Here is a 15,792-nt window from a genome sequence, read left to right on the forward strand (position 1 = left end):
CGAGAATTTTTTTTAAAAAGCACTCAAAGGTTCAAAAGTTTAATGAAACTTTAAGTGCAACCAGAGACAGAAAAAGCGTTAACTCATGTGAAACAAACATCCCAAAGTGCTCACATAACAGGCACAGCACTCAACAAATAGCTCTTATAAAAACATCTTTTATTGATGAATTTTCCAATACATAGCACAACAGTACAAAACATGATTAGGAAGTTAAAAAAAAAGTAGTGTAAAAAAAATTTCCCAATCATTGAATTGCATCAATAACATTTTTGCACGAAACTAATTTTTAAAAAATGGAAAAAAGTAAGGCTCGGGTTCGGAAAAAAAGTTATTTTTTGTACTTTTTGCAGAGTTGGGTCACCCTGTCACACACTGGTGAACTGAACTGGGCGCGGCGCGCTGCATTGTGGGATTTGTAGTCCAGCCGGCCCCGCTTCCTGCTCGCTCACACGGCCGTCCTCTTCCGGTCCGGAACTACAATTCCCATGAGCACCCGGAGCAACCCTTTCCCCTTACTTCCAGGTAACTGTGCCGAGGAGAGAGAGAGAGAGAGAGGCCGGGCCTCTGGTGGTGGTGGGAGGGGGGTGTCAGGTGCTTTGAGCCGAGGTTGCCGCGCTCTCTGTCGAGAGAGAGAGAGAGAGAGAGGAAGGAAGGCGGGAACTGAAGGGAAATATTTTTTTTTCAACCGAGCAGAGAGGCCGAAGGGCAGAAAACGTGAAGAGGGGGCGGGAAAACATGCGGCAGCGAATGGAGCGCGGCCTTTACTCTTCTCACTGCCGACAGCAGCGGATTAAAGTGAAGCCATGAAGCAGCGCAAACCTCTGACTTTTGGCAAAGGGTGAGGAGCAACCGGCGTAACTAACATCCGGCGGGAGGCCCAGTGTGTGAGGTGTTAAAGTTTTAATGAGTCTGTGACTGGCTTTATTTACACCCCTCCCTCCCTCCCTCTCTCCTCCCTCCTTCCTCTAACCGTTGCTTAGGAGCCCAGGGGCTGCAGGAAGAAAGTGCGCAGCGGCCTGTGCTGGGGACATCATCCCGGGGGGTGGGGGGTGTCTGTTTATGGGTGGCGAGCCAGTTGTTTTTACACTGATTTCCCCTCTCTACTGTTGCTGGTTCTCATCCCCACATTGGCCAGTTGCTTCCTCCTCCCCGGGGTTGGGTGCCCACCGGCTGCGCTGCCCGGGGTTGGGTGCCCACCGGCTGCGCTGCCCGGGGTTGGGTGCCCACCGGCTGCGCTGCCCGGGGTTGGGTGCCCACCGGCTGCGCTGCCCGGGGTTGGGTGCCCACCGGCTGCGCTGCCCGGGGTTGGGTGCCCACCGGCTGCGCTGCCCGGGGTTGGGTGCCCACCGGCTGCGCTGCCCGGGGTTGGGTGCCCACCGGCCCGGGGTTGGGTGCCCACGGCTGCGCTGCCCGGGGTAGGGTTCCCACTGCTGCGCTGCCCGGGGTTGGGTGCCCACCGGCCCGGGGTTGGGTGCCCACCGGCCCGGGGTTGGGTGCCCACCGGCCCGGGGTTGGGTGCCCACCGGCCCGGGGTTGGGTGCCCACGGCTGCGCTGCCCGGGGTAGGGTTCCCACGGCTGCACTGCCCGGGGTTGGGTGCCCACGGGCGTCCTCTCCTGCATGTTCTTACTCCCTCTTGAACTTCCTTTTCCCATTGTTTAATACACCTTCCATCTACTGATGGGTATCTTGGAAAACATGACATTGAGCTGGAGGTTTTTGAAGGCAAAGCACTCTGCTCTTGATGCTGTTTGCCTGATACAAATGGAGAAAGACTTCAGGCACAGCACAAATTAATGTGCTGGTGCCACAACACTTACTGTGATTGGCTAGCACAGAGTCAGATACACTGAGCCCTGGGGGCTGAGCTGATTTCTCCAACTTGTGACTCGTAAGCAAAGAGTGCAACACCTTTACACAATGACAGATAGCAGGAAGAGACATTGAGAAAAAGGTATAATTTAATTTAGCTTCCATAATTTAAAAAAACTTTTGGGTAAAATGTTTTTAATTTTAATAGCTTTGTGGTTCCTTAATTGTTTTAAAAAAGTTAATCTTGCATGCATTATTTTTAATGTGCTTGGTGGCATTGTGTTGGACCAGCAGTAGCTTTTTGCAAACCTTTACAAAGCTTTTTCGTTTTTGAGGCTTAGTTGAGTTATTTCTAAGGTTTTTTTACACAGTGCGTCAAATTGTTTATCTAGGAAAAGGCATAATCAGTGTACGTAAAGGATATTGCCAAAGCTGGTAATACTTTATGGGTCTGTGGTGATGATTATAAAAATTGCAAATTTCTTTGTAAACAGCAAGCTGAATAATATCTTCATTTGAAGTGAATGTTATGTTCAATCTGGTTTGTGATTGCTGAATAAGTTTTGTATTGTCCTAATCTTGCTATGGTAAGGCAGCGGCAGCAGTGGAAGTGCATACTGTTAGGTACTGTCATATCTGTGAAGACTGGGCTATTCTGTAAGACGATTGTGTTAGTTGTTCCATAGTCTGACCCCAGCGTTCTAATTTTCCAAAATTCTCGGTTTCTGGATGTGACATTGTCCAAATTAATTCTTACTCTTCCCTTCACTCGTGTTCCCAATACAAGTATTGAAGCTGATGTGATGTAATTGAAGTATTCATGCTAAGCTATACTGTTCAATGCTATATGTTGGCTTGTCTGCAACTGCAAAAATTACAGTACGATAAAATTACAGTGCAGTGACGTAAAAGGTGCCAGAAGCAGTTGGAAGCTCAAGTATCCCAATTGTGTTCAAGTCTGAATTTAGAACAAGTCTATTTCCATTGTGCTGTGGCACACTGTCCTAATCCCCGTCAGTAAATATACAGTATGATCAGTTTTGCACCAGAGTCGAGTCCAAACCTGTCCTTAATAAACATTCACACTGAGTCACTGAAAATCAACCAGGAGTGGGGACCGTGACTAATTATTCCCCTCTGTATTCCAGACATATTGAAGCCAATTGTCATACAGTCCTCTCGTGAAGACTAACTAACTCAATAGCAAGCTGAGATCAAGTCCAAGTACATTGGTACCAATAAGCTGCAGGGGAGAAAAGCTTGAGTCATAATGAGAATGAATTTGGACACTGTCGTATGTGCAAATCACATCGATTGCATCAGAAATTTTAACACCCGAGTGTCATGACAGTGCCACTATGTGCCAAACGTTATAAGTAGCTTGTTTAAATATTGGTGCCATAAAGTTTGGAAAGAACTGTTTATACCACTGTTACCACATTGATAGATAAATCCTAAATCAGAACATCAAGATCTGATAGTATTAGCAGTTTGAGATCTATGTTTGAGATCTATGCGAGTAAATAGGAACTTGGCTTTGACCTTTGTGCCCTGTGAGGTTCCATGGTACATGGAGAGTACATGCTTGGCTTTACAACATGGCCCCAAAGCCATATATCCACCACAATAGGGGAAAATGACAAATGCTGGAAATAGACAGCAGGTCAGTCAGCATCTGTAAACGGAACAGAGATTATCGTGCTTTATTGTGTACCTGTCATTTTGTCAGCTCTCTGTAATTCCCTGGAACATTATAATCTGTCATCTGTTTACAGATTGTATTTCCAACATTTTCTGCTTTTATTTTGCTATCAAAAAGACTGTGTAAAGTTTGCGGACACAGAAAATAATTTTTTCCCCCATTATGTGAAAGTTTAATCGGGCTTTCCCTTTCAGCTTCTTTGAAACGTTTCTACTGTAAGTAGGGCTCTCTCACTTTCACAGCTGTTTTTCTTCAGTTCCTGGTTTCTGTTGCTGACTGGGGTGTTGTAGAAAATTTGAACTGATGCATTTGCAGTGCTTAAAATAAAAAAAACAACACCACTGTTTCAGTTGTTCGTTTGATGGGTACTATATTTGTACTTTTACTTTGTTAGAATGTGATTTGAAGTAATGTGCAGTTTTAGTACAGCTAGCAATTTAAAATAATCAATGAAACCATTTCTTTTATTTCAATTTTAATTAAAATGGGGGGAGAGATGGATGAATGGACGGACTGACTGACTCCTGCTTGAGCGGAAGAGCCATGTTGGGTAATTTCACCAATTAAAATTATATATTGCATGTAATCCATTGATACTTTGCTTTTTTATGTATACTATACACATATTTTCATTGGAAGGCTCCAGGACAAAAACTTACCATTTGCATGCGCCGATGTTTTCCTCAGTGAGCCACACAGTCTAATCCTGCTTTCCTGCTTGATCCCTGCACTCCTTAATATTCCTTTTTTTCAAGCAGTTGTCAAATTTTCTTTTAAAAGAATTTATGGGCCCTGCTTCAACACATTTTATGGAAAGCTGATTAGAACTCTTATGTGCCAGGCACTTATTGCAAAAAGACATTTCTTCTAATCTCTCCTTCAATTTTTTTTTGGTGACTAAGTTTGTGCGCTCTGACCAGTGGAAACAATATGCAGTAATGGGGAGTTGCCTTAGAGTAATTCACATAGGGGCTATAACAACAGATATAGTATCCCTGCCCTTCTCTTAGTTATGAAATATGAAGAGCTCTGATGTAATTGTGATTTGAATGCAAGCCAAACTAGTCACTTAAGTGGTGAAATGATGAGTTTAACTTAAAAAAAATGCATTATGCAGGACTGCAGTTTTCGAATTCTGAGGCCTATTGTAAGCTTTATTTATACCTGATTTTGTTTTTACACAATTAAATTGTATCCTGGCAAATTAAAGGAGAGAGTTTCCATTCCCACTTAAATTTAAAACTATTTAAAACAGAGTGAAATGTTCAGTTTGTGGATTCCTATTCCATTTTGTAAATAATTGTTACCACGGGTTAATGATTGCATTTACATTTGATTTTTAAAAAATGCTTTGTAATTTCCGGTGTCCAGAGAATGCTAGAAATACTTTCTAATTCTATTCTTCTTCCAATTTAAACTGTCAGCGGATTTAGATATTTGTTGCTGTCATATGAGGGAAAGTTACAAAGGAGTAGTGTCCCCTTTCTCATTGTAACATTTAAATATAAATATAAACAAATATTTGAGTATTGGGGATTCATTTCTTCAGTTTTGTAATTTTATTCCATAAATTTCAACAATTCGTTTAATATCAAGAAAGTGTGCTGGTACAGTTTTATTTAGTAGAAAGATTGAACTTGCATTTATATAGCACCTTTCACAGCCTCACTTGGCCCTAAAATGATTCACAGCCAATGAAGTACTTTTGAAGTGTAGCCACTGTTGTAATGTAGGAAACATGGTAGCCAATTTGTACACAGCAAGGCACCACAAACAGCAATGAGATAATGAACAGATACTCTGTTTTCGTCATGTTGGGACTTGAACCTGTGACCTTCTGACTCTGAGGTGAGGGTGCTACCCACTGAGCCACAGCTGGCATTTAGGCTTTTGTTATGTGGCCCATTAGAGGTTTTGCTGCAGAGTGCTCACTTAGCACTTGATAGATAACACCTGATTTGGGCTAGGAGGCGAGGAATGTTAAAAGTGTGCGGCACATTTGTTTGGTGATCCTGTGACCCCAGTTGAAAGTGTGGGTGTTTGATGTCTGGTGATACGATTGGATTCAACTGTGATGCCCATCCAGTCAAATAGTCTGCTGACACTAGCTGTCTTGGTTCAACTGTGAAGGACAGCCATCTGGGTGAGATACCTGAGTGTGACTGGCATCTGTGGAACCATACCTTTTCAAGAGTCGATGCAATCTGGGGTGAAGGGTAGAGAGTTGTTGGATAAAGGAAGAAGCAGAAAATCTTGAACTTTGTATGATTTAGTCTAGCATTTGGGTTTAACATGATTCCAGAGATAAGCTACTGCAAACATTAGTGCACTGACCCGCTTCCCAGTGTCATGTGAAATGAACCGAATCGGCTGGACACTGGTACCCGTGATGGTGGGGACCCTCGGGAGAAGGCCAAGCAGGATCGTGCACTCAGCACCTCTGGCTGAAGATGCTAGCCTGACTGTGACGCTGCCACTGGGATATCGGGGCAGGCTGCAGCTGTTGAAAGACTGATCTCCACAGGAACGGGGACAGCAAGAAGGGAGAATGAGAGAAAGGACGTTGTAGCTGCACGTAAACATTGGGAAGAGAGATTTATGGCAGAGATTGGGGTCAGAAAGTAAAGGCTCCTTGGCACCTGGGGAGTTATGCCCCGGGTAAAGGATGAGTAGGCAGTTTGGATGGAGGAGGTACCTACAGTGGGACAGTGGCAACTCCATCACCCCACGATTAGCATCTTAGTGCTGAAAAGATTTTAAAGGCATCGGCAGGCTGGCCGAGGTGAGTGAAGGCTCGAGCTCTCATGCAGATGCTGTGATGCTGCTGGAAGCATGACTCCCCTCCGCATTGCCCTGCTGGCAAGTTCACAAGGGAAAGTATGCAGTCACCTGGGTGGAAACACATTGTAAATGAGTCTTTGTGAAGCCAAAGGAGAAACATGTGCAGAACCAGAGGCAAAGGACAATCAAAGGTGGAGGAATGGCCAGCATCAGGCCCCTCACACAAGAGGAAGCAAGATCTGTAACTCCTGGACAGATACACCAGGGTGCCTGTGGGAGATAAGAACATAAGAAATAGGAACAGCAGTGGGCCGTATAGCCCTTCGAGCCTGCACCAGCATTCAATAAAATCATGGCTGATCTACCTCAACTCCACTTTCCTGCCCTATCCCCATATCCCTTGATTCCCTTAGTGTCCAAATATCTATCAATCTCATTTTGAATGTACTCAACAACTGAGCATTCATAGTCCTCTGGGGAAGAGAATTACAGAGATTCACAACCTTCTGAGTGAGGAAATCTTTCCTCATCTCGGTCCTAAATGGCCGACTCCTTATCTTGAGTCTACGACCTCTAGTTCCAGACTCTCCAGCCAGGGGAAACTGCCTCTCAGCATCTACCCTGTCAAGCCCTCTAAGCATTTTATATGTTTCAATGAGATCACCCCTCATTCTTCTAAATCCAGAGACTATCATAGAATGGTTACAGCACAGAAGGAGGCCATTCAGCCCATGAAGCCTGCGCCGGCTCTCTGCAGGAGCAATCCAGCTAGTCCCACTCCCCTGCTCTTTCCCCGTAGCCCTGCAAATTTTTCTCCTTCAGGTACCAATCTAATTCCTTTTTGAAAGCCACAGTTAACCCTGTTTCCACCACCCTTTCGGGCAGTGCATTCCAGATCCTAACCACTCGCTGCGTGAAAAGAGTTTTTCCTAGTGTCACCTTTGGTTCTTTTGCCAATCACTTTAAACCTGTGTCCCCAGGTTTGTGTCCCTTCTGCCAGTGGGAACGGTTTTTCTTTGTTTACTTTGTTTAGACCCTTCATGATTTTGAATGCCTCTATCAAATCCCCTCTCAACCTTCTCTGCTCCAAGGAGAACAATCCCAGCTTCTCCAGTCTATCCACGTAACTGAGATCCCTCATCCCTGGACCCACTCTAGTAAACCTTTTCTGCGCTTTTTCTAAGGCCTTCACATCCTTCCTAAAGTGCAGTGCCCAGAATTGGACACAATACTCCAATTATGGCTGAACCAGTATTTTATAAAGGTTCAACGTAACATCCTCACTTTTGTACTCTATGCCTCTGTTTATAAAGCCCAGGATCCCGTATGCTTTCTTAACCACTTTCTCAACCTGTCCTGCCACCCTCAACGATCTGTGTACATATACCCCCAGGTCTCTCTGTTCCTGCACCCCCTTTAGAGTTGTACCCTTCAGTTTATATTGCCTCTCCTCGCTCTTCCTACCAAAATGTATCACCTCACACTTCTCAGCGTTAAATTTCATCTGCCACGTGCCTGCCCATTCCACAAACCTGTTTATGTCCTCTTGAAGTCTATCACTATCCTCCTCACTGTTCACTACCCTTCCAAGTTTTGTGTCATCTGCAAATTTTGAAATTGTGCCCTGTACACCCAAGTCCAAGTCATTAATATATATCAAGAAAAGCAGTGGTCCCAGTACCGACCCCTGGGGAACACCACTGCATACCTTCCTCCAATCTGAAAAACAGCCGTTCACCACTGTTCTCTGTTTCCTATTACTTAGCCAATTTCGTATCCATGTTGCCACTGCCCCTTTTATTCTGTGGGCTTCAATTTTATTGATAAGCCTATTATGTGGCACTTTATCAAATGCCTTTTCTATATACACAGCATCAACTGCATTGCCCTCATTAACCCTCTCTGTTACCCCATCAAAAAAGTTAGTCAAACACGATTTGCCTTTAACAAATCCGTGCTGGCTTTCTCTTATTAATCCACACTTGTCCAAGTGACTATTAATTTTGTTCTGGATTATTGTTTCTAAAAGCTTCTCCACCACTGAGGTTAAACTGACTGGCCTGTAGTTGCCTATTCGACTCAATCTCTCCTCGTAGGACAACCCTCTCGTCCTAGGAATCAATTTAGTGAACCTTCGTCGCACCACCTCTAAGGCAAGCATATCCTTCCTTAGGAGCTATAGAAGATGGAGAGCTGCCAGGTCCAGGCTGGTAATAGGATGGAGTGTTTATAGAGCTGAGAGTTTTTGATGTCAGCTGATATTTTGTTGACAAAAAAAGCCTGGTGCTATTTCTCACACATCTGCACAAGTCAGTTGGTTGTCCTTTGCATCCTTCACAGGTGCTGAAATTTTATAGGAAGAAGCATATGAGCTGCCCGGATCTTCCAGAAGAACCTGTCCTGCACCTGATCCACCCATTCTGTCATGGCATCTTGTTTACTTGAGTATGATATTGCCCATAGATGCATCCTTTAAATAAATGAGGGCACTGCCTATAATGAGTACATATAATGGTGGCTAATTAACAGAGTTGGTAAAAATGGTGCAAATGACAGTTCAGAAGTAGTGACAAGACTCGTGCTCATGAGGCAGTAGAGAAAATGAACATGGTCGTCATGGTAACTGGTCTTCATAATTCAGAAATGTATCGTGTGCAAAGCTGTATTTTTTATCATTCCTCTAGAGAGTCAATAATGGGTTGTGCAAGTGAAGTGTGGATTGAGATAAATTGTACGTTGGTGACTATCATTATAGGGAAGTTTGTGGCAGCATCAGACTCGTGAATTTGCTGCTTTCTTGCGTAAGCATGTGAATTGAGTGAAGTTTATTTGGCTGTAGACTTTGCTGCTTTCAACAGGTCGTGTGCAGTTGGTATTGTCATGAATTCTTTCAGTAACCATAGTAAAACTTCTAAGAAGAAAAAATATATTTGTTGCAGTGCATATATTAAATAGCCTCCAAAGTTACCCCCCCCCCCCCCCTTTAGGGTGTACGATCACCTTTGTACCCTCTTAATCATTTATATGCTACCCTTTAGTGTCATTTGGAAGCTTTCACATACATATTGATGACACTCAGCATCCATTATTCATCCAGAGCCTGTTGCAATCCAACTGCTTGCCTGGTATTAGGATCTAGAGGAATCAAAATTTTGGCAAAACTGGAGCCATCCTCTTTGGCTTCTGTCAGTACCTGTGTGCCTCCAACTAGACTTTCTCCTCCATTTTTCCACAAATGATAGCTCATTTGAAACACTGCAGCCATGCCAACACACAATCATGCACTTTTAACCATGCTTCCCTGTCTTTCTATGTTCCAGCACATTAACTTCCAAGATTTTAAGAAAAACTGCTTGGAGACCAGGTTTTGGGGGAGGGGTGGGTGGGGGAAGTGACTTTCTCTTTGTAAATGGGTTAGGATCATTGCTACTAATAGTTCTGCAGATCCACTGTGAAGATCCCATTGTTATCCCACCAACATATGTGAATATTTACAAAACAAAACTTGTCGTTAATTTAAGAAAAATAAATCTAGTGGTATGTTTTTTGGGTGCTTTTATGCAAATCTTGACAGGTGAGCTGCCTCGGGACAATCTCTCCTCCTTGGGCAAAAGCAAAATACTACTCATGTTGGACATCTGAAATAAAAACAGAAAAATGCTGGAAATGTTTTTCTCTCTGCAGATGCTGCCTGACCTGCTGAGTGTTTCCAGCATTTTTTGTTTTTATCTCAGCCTCTCTCATCCCGTAGACTAGGGAGATAGCCAAATGACCGTACAGGTTTCAGTGCCTTGATCAGGACTTGAACTGGACATGTACAAATTTGAGGGAAGCTGAGGATAACTCATTGATTTATTACAGAAAATCAAAATGCTTCATTCATGCAGGGAAGTGGCTAATATGTTTGGCGTCTCATTCTTGGAGTGTGCTGCAGATGAAGAACTTGCAGTGTGGAAAGTCATGGGTACAAACATGTCTTACTCTTGGCAGCACAGAAAGATTTGACATTTTCAAAATGGACACCAATTACTCTGTCGCATTGAGAATGAACTTTTTACTGAGATACAAGTTGGTCAGATATCTCCAAGTGGAGATTTTATTTCTGTAATACCAGACTCCTGGAATCAGCCTTGGTAATTTGTGTGTGGGATGAACAAAGAGTATTGGCATACTTTCAATACACCTATCCACAGAAATGTTATCGACCTTGTATTTTTAAAACTTTTGCTTAAAATATTTAAAAGAAAGAATTGCTTGTCATCCCTGGCAGTAAGTAGATGACATGGCAGTTGTGAAATGTAATATACATTGTTCTGGATATATATAGTTCTCCAGCGTATTGCTGGAGTCTGTCCAGCTATTGGTAGCTTCCTGTCAGAGATAAGCTGTTTGTACCTTTCAGTTTTGTGAATCTGCATTGAGATAATAAGAATAAGTTCAATTATTAACAGACACTTGCTTTTCCCAGCCTTTTTCCATATCACTCAACAGAGTAACTTGTAAATGTACTGTTGTTCAAAATCAGGGCTTTGAATCTGAAAACTAAAATAAAGGTTTGTGGCTGTAATATTTTCAGATTTGTTTTTTTAGGGATAAGACTACATATGTGTTTTCTTTTATTATTGCTCGCCCTGGGGGTAACTCTTATGTGCACATGGAATTTGAATGTTGATGCAATATTATACAAAATCCAATGGTGCGGAGTCTGCATTCTGCAAGGAAAGTGAACAATGCTGGCCGTGTCACAATGATTTATTTTCTGTAATTCACTGCTGTCTGAGTAAGAGGTAGAAAGACTTGCATTTATATAGCGCCTTTCATGATCTCAGGATGTCCCAAGCGATTTATAGCAAATGAAGTACTTTTTGTTTTTGAGTGAAGTGACTGTTGTAGAGCAGGAAATGCCTGAACAAGGTTCAGGAGAGGATAAGGGAAGAAAGTAACTCAGCTGGCAGTGTTTGGACAGGTTGTGTCGTGCATGGTCACATTGTACCATTAGATGCCACTGCTGGAATCAACTCACTGTGTATTTTTTTAAAAATTGGGAAACCCAGACGAAGGACTAAAATCCCAAGTGTAGAAGTTGGAAAAAGTAAGAGATGATGTAAACTAGGGAGTTGCGATTAGACACCAGAATTGGGTTTTCAAAGCCTGACTATTCTAAGAGGAAGAAAAGATGAGGGAAGGCAAGGAGTTCCACGCTGTTGATGTTGGGGATAGAATGATGTTGGAGTCTTTCCATGGCTTAAGTCAGCTGTTGTCTTCTGTATCGAGAGCATGGTGTTCAGTTGGTGTGTTTAGGGGAGTGCCCTGGAGGCAGCACAGGGTGTGTAATAGTTTGTCTTGATGTGCCTCTGTTAAGTGATTTGGGATGTTTTTCTACACCAACGATGCTGATAAATGCAAGTTGTTGTTCTGTGCTATTGAATTGGATTGGTGTAGAGCGTTGAGGTACAATTTCAAACCCAGGTCCCAGGAGTGATAGGGACAGCTTGCTCAGTCACTTCATTTAGTCTCCCAGGATAAGCTGTTGCCAGAATTAAGTTGTCATAGTTTTGAGCTGGAGTTCAGGTGCTGTAAGACTTATTCATCAGACTAGCATAGTTCATGTTTTATTATATTGGCCTAACAACAATTCACTTTTAGAATCCCTCAATGGCTTAGTAGCTAAGTGCAACTGATGGTGTGCTGCGTAGCTGTACAGATAGATGAGTTCCAGGTAAGATCTGTTGCCTCTGGGTGAGTTGTTCTCAGCTGGGGCAGAATTGGGTTTACTTCAGATAGTCTCCACCCATCTGGATATACCAATTGTATATTGTCATATCACACGGGCACTGTTCCATTTTTTGGGTGTATCGTGTGATTGGGGTTATAGCAAATTGTTCCACAGTGGCTGATAAAAGAGGGTGATTCAGTCACTGCCTTCTGGGATATTGGCATGCTTGGTGACAGCTCGGAAAAAAAATTGAGAACAGAGTAGATTAGTGAACTAGTCCTGAGATGCCAGAGGCTGTCAGGTGCCCCTAGAGTTGTATCCCATTGTGGACTCTGTCTTTGGCAGAGTAGGAGAAAAGAAAATTGGTGGAAAAAGAAATAATTTGGTGGAGAGGTAGAATAAGCAAACAATTTTCTCTCCTCAATGCAATGACTCATATTGACAATTGGACCTGCAGGTAATGGCAGCTTCTAACACCTCAACAAAGCAGCCCTATGGCAGACTATTTGAGTGTGGTTACACTGTAGCTGAGCCTGATGCTGTTTATGCTTGATCTGTGAACATAAAGCCTTTTGTAAACAATTTTACAACACCAAGTTATAGTCCAACAATTTTATTTGAAATTCACAAGCTTTCGGAGGCTTCCTCCTTCCTCAGGTGAATGTTGTGGAAATGAAATCCTCGAATCCTTTGCATTTATAAATCACAGAACAATGCCTGGTGATTACAGAAAGTCTTTCCTACTGCCCGTTGCCACGGCAATCACAGTGTGTAGACAGAGAGGTGTTATCTAAAAGGCCACCGAATATACAAACCACCAAAAAAAAAGAGAGAGGCAGAAACAAACATAGAAAAGACAGCAAATGACCCGTTATATTAAAAACAGATAACATTTGTTCGCTGGTGGGGTTACGTGTAGCGTGACATGAACCCAAGATCCCGGTTGAGGCCGTCCTCATGGGTGCGGAACTTGGCTATCAATTTCTGCTCGACGATTTTGCGTTGTCGTGTGTCTCGAAGGCCGCCTTGGAGTACGCTTACCCGAAGATCGGTGGCTGAATGTCCTTGACTGCTGAAGTGTTCCCCGACTGGGAGGGAACCCTCCTGTCTGGCGATTGTTGCGCGGTGTCCGTTCATCCGTTGTCGCAGCGTCTGCATGGTCTCGCCAATGTATCATGCTCTGGGGCATCCTTTCGTGCAACGTATGAGGTAGACAACGTTGGCCGAGTCACAGGAGTATGAACCATGCACCTGGTGGGTGGGGTGTCCTCTCGTGTGATGGTGGTATCTGTGTCGATGATCTGGCATGTCTTGCAGAGGTTACCGTGGCAGGGTTGTGTGGTGTCGTGGACGCTGTTCTCCTGAAAGCTGGGTAATTTGCTGCAAACGATGGTCTGTTTGAGGTTGGGTGGCTGTTTAAAGGCGAGTAGTGGAGCTGTGGGGATGGCCATAGCGAGGTGTTTGTCGTCATTGATGACATGTTGAAGGCTGCGGAGAACATGGCGTAGTTTCTCCGCTCCGGGGAAGTACTGGACGACGAAGGGTACTCTGGTTGCGTCCCGTGTTAGTCTTCTGAGGAGGTCTATGCGATTTTTCGCTGTGGCCCGTCGGAACTGTCGATCGATGAGTCGAGCGTCATATCCCGTTCTTACTAGGGCATCTTTCAGCGTCTGTAGGTGTCCATCGCGTTCCTCCTCGTCTGAGCAGACCCTGTGTATTCGCAGGGCCTGTCCATAGGGGATGGCCTCTTTGACGTGGTCAGGGTGGAAGCTGGAAAAGTGGAGCATCGTGAGGTTGTCCGTGGGCTTGCGGTAGAGTGAGGTGCTGAGGTGCCTGTCTTTGATGGAGATTCGTGTGTCCAAGAAAGAAACTGATTGGACACACAAATCTCCATCAAAGACGGGCACCTCAGCACCTCACTCTACCGCAAGCCCACGGACAACCTCACGATGCTCCACTTTTCCAGCTTCCACCCTAACCACGTCAAAGAGGCCATCCCCTATGGACAGGCCCTGCGAATACACAGGGTCTGCTCAGACGAGGAGGAACGCGATGGACACCTACAGACGCTGAAAGATGCCCTAGTAAGAACGGGATATGATGCTCGATTCATCGATCGACAGTTCCGACGGGCCACAGCGAAAAATCGCAGTCTTCTGAGGAGGTCTATGCGATTTTTCGCTGTGGCCCGTCGGAACTGTCGATCGATGAATCGAGCATCATATCCCGTTCTTACTAGGGCATCTTTCAGCGTCTGTAGGTGTCCATCGCGTTCCTCCTCGTCTGAGCAGACCCTGTGTATTCGCAGGGCCTGTCCATAGGGGATGGCCTCTTTGACGTGGTTAGGGTGGAAGCTGGAAAAGTGGAGCATCGTGAGGTTGTCCGTGGGCTTGCGGTAGAGTGAGGTGCTGAGGTGCCCGTCTTTGATGGAGATTTGTGTGTCCAATCAGTTTCTTTCTTGGACACACGAATCTCCATCAAAGACAGGCACCTCAGCACCTCACTCTACCGCAAGCCCACGGACAACCTCACGATGCTCCACTTTTCCAGCTTCCACCCTGACCACGTCAAAGAGGCCATCCCCTATGGACAGGCCCTGCGAATACACAGGGTCTGCTCAGACGAGGAGGAACGCGATGGACACCTACAGACGCTGAAAGATGCCCTAGTAAGAACGGGATATGACGCTCGACTCATCGATCGACAGTTCCGACGGGCCACAGCGAAAAATCGCATAGACCTCCTCAGAAGACTAACACGGGACGCAACCAGAGTACCCTTCGTCGTCCAGTACTTCCCCGGAGCGGAGAAACTACGCCATGTTCTCCGCAGCCTTCAACATGTCATCAATGACGACAAACACCTCGCTATGGCCATCCCCACAGCTCCACTACTCGCCTTTAAACAGCCACCCAACCTCAAACAGACCATCGTTTGCAGCAAATTACCCAGCTTTCAGGAGAACAGTGTCCACGACACCACACAACCCTGCCACGGTAACCTCTGCAAGACATGCCAGATCATCGACACAGATACCACCATCACACGAGAGGACACCCCACCCACCAGGTGCATGGTTCATACTCCTGTGACTCGGCCAACGTTGTCTACCTCATACGTTGCAGGAAAGGATGCCCCAGAGCATGGCACATTGGCGAGACCATGCAGACGCTGCGACAACGGATGAACGGACACCGCGCAACAATCGCCAGACAGGAGGGTTCCCTCCCAGTCGGGGAGCACTTCAGCAGTCAAGGACATTCAGCCACCGACCTTCGGGTAAGCGTACTCCAAGGCGGCCTTCGAGACACACGACAACGCAAAATCGTCGAGCAGAAATTGATAGCCAAGTTCCGCACCCATGAGGACGGCCTCAACCGGGATCTTGGGTTCATGTCACGCTACACGTAACCCCACCAGCGAACAAATGTTATCTGTTTTTAATATAACGGGTCATTTGCTGTCTTTTCTATGTTTGTTTCTGCCTCTCTTTTTTTTGGTGGTTTGTATATCCGGTGGCCTTTTAGGTAACACCTCTCTGTCTACACACTGTGATTGCCGTGGCAACGGGCAGTAGGAAAGACTTTCTGTAATCACCAGGCATTGTTCTGTGATTTATAAATGCAAAGGATTCGAGGATTTCATTTCCACAACATTCACCTGAGGAAGGAGGAAGCCTCCGAAAGCTTGTGAATTTCAAATAAAATTGTTGGACTATAACTTGGTGTTGTAAAATTGTTTACAATTGTCAACCCCAGTCCATCACCGGCATCTCCACA

General features: G+C 44.9%; 1 protein-coding gene across 1 annotated transcript in view; it reads left to right on the plus strand.

Annotated features, from left to right (window-relative positions):
- Window positions 1-549: 549 nt before the first annotated feature.
- The window catches only part of LOC137339969 (SMC5-SMC6 complex localization factor protein 2-like), a 91,015-nt gene continuing 75,772 nt past the window's right edge, over window positions 550-15,792 (plus strand). The window contains exon 1 of the mRNA XM_068002085.1: window positions 550-841. Coding sequence (XP_067858186.1) covers window positions 807-841 — 35 coding nt within the window. The 5' untranslated portion in view covers window positions 550-806. The remainder of the gene's footprint in view (window positions 842-15,792) is intronic.

This window comes from Heptranchias perlo, chromosome 21 (genome assembly GCF_035084215.1).
Source record: "Heptranchias perlo isolate sHepPer1 chromosome 21, sHepPer1.hap1, whole genome shotgun sequence".
NCBI lineage: Eukaryota > Metazoa > Chordata > Chondrichthyes > Hexanchiformes > Hexanchidae > Heptranchias > Heptranchias perlo.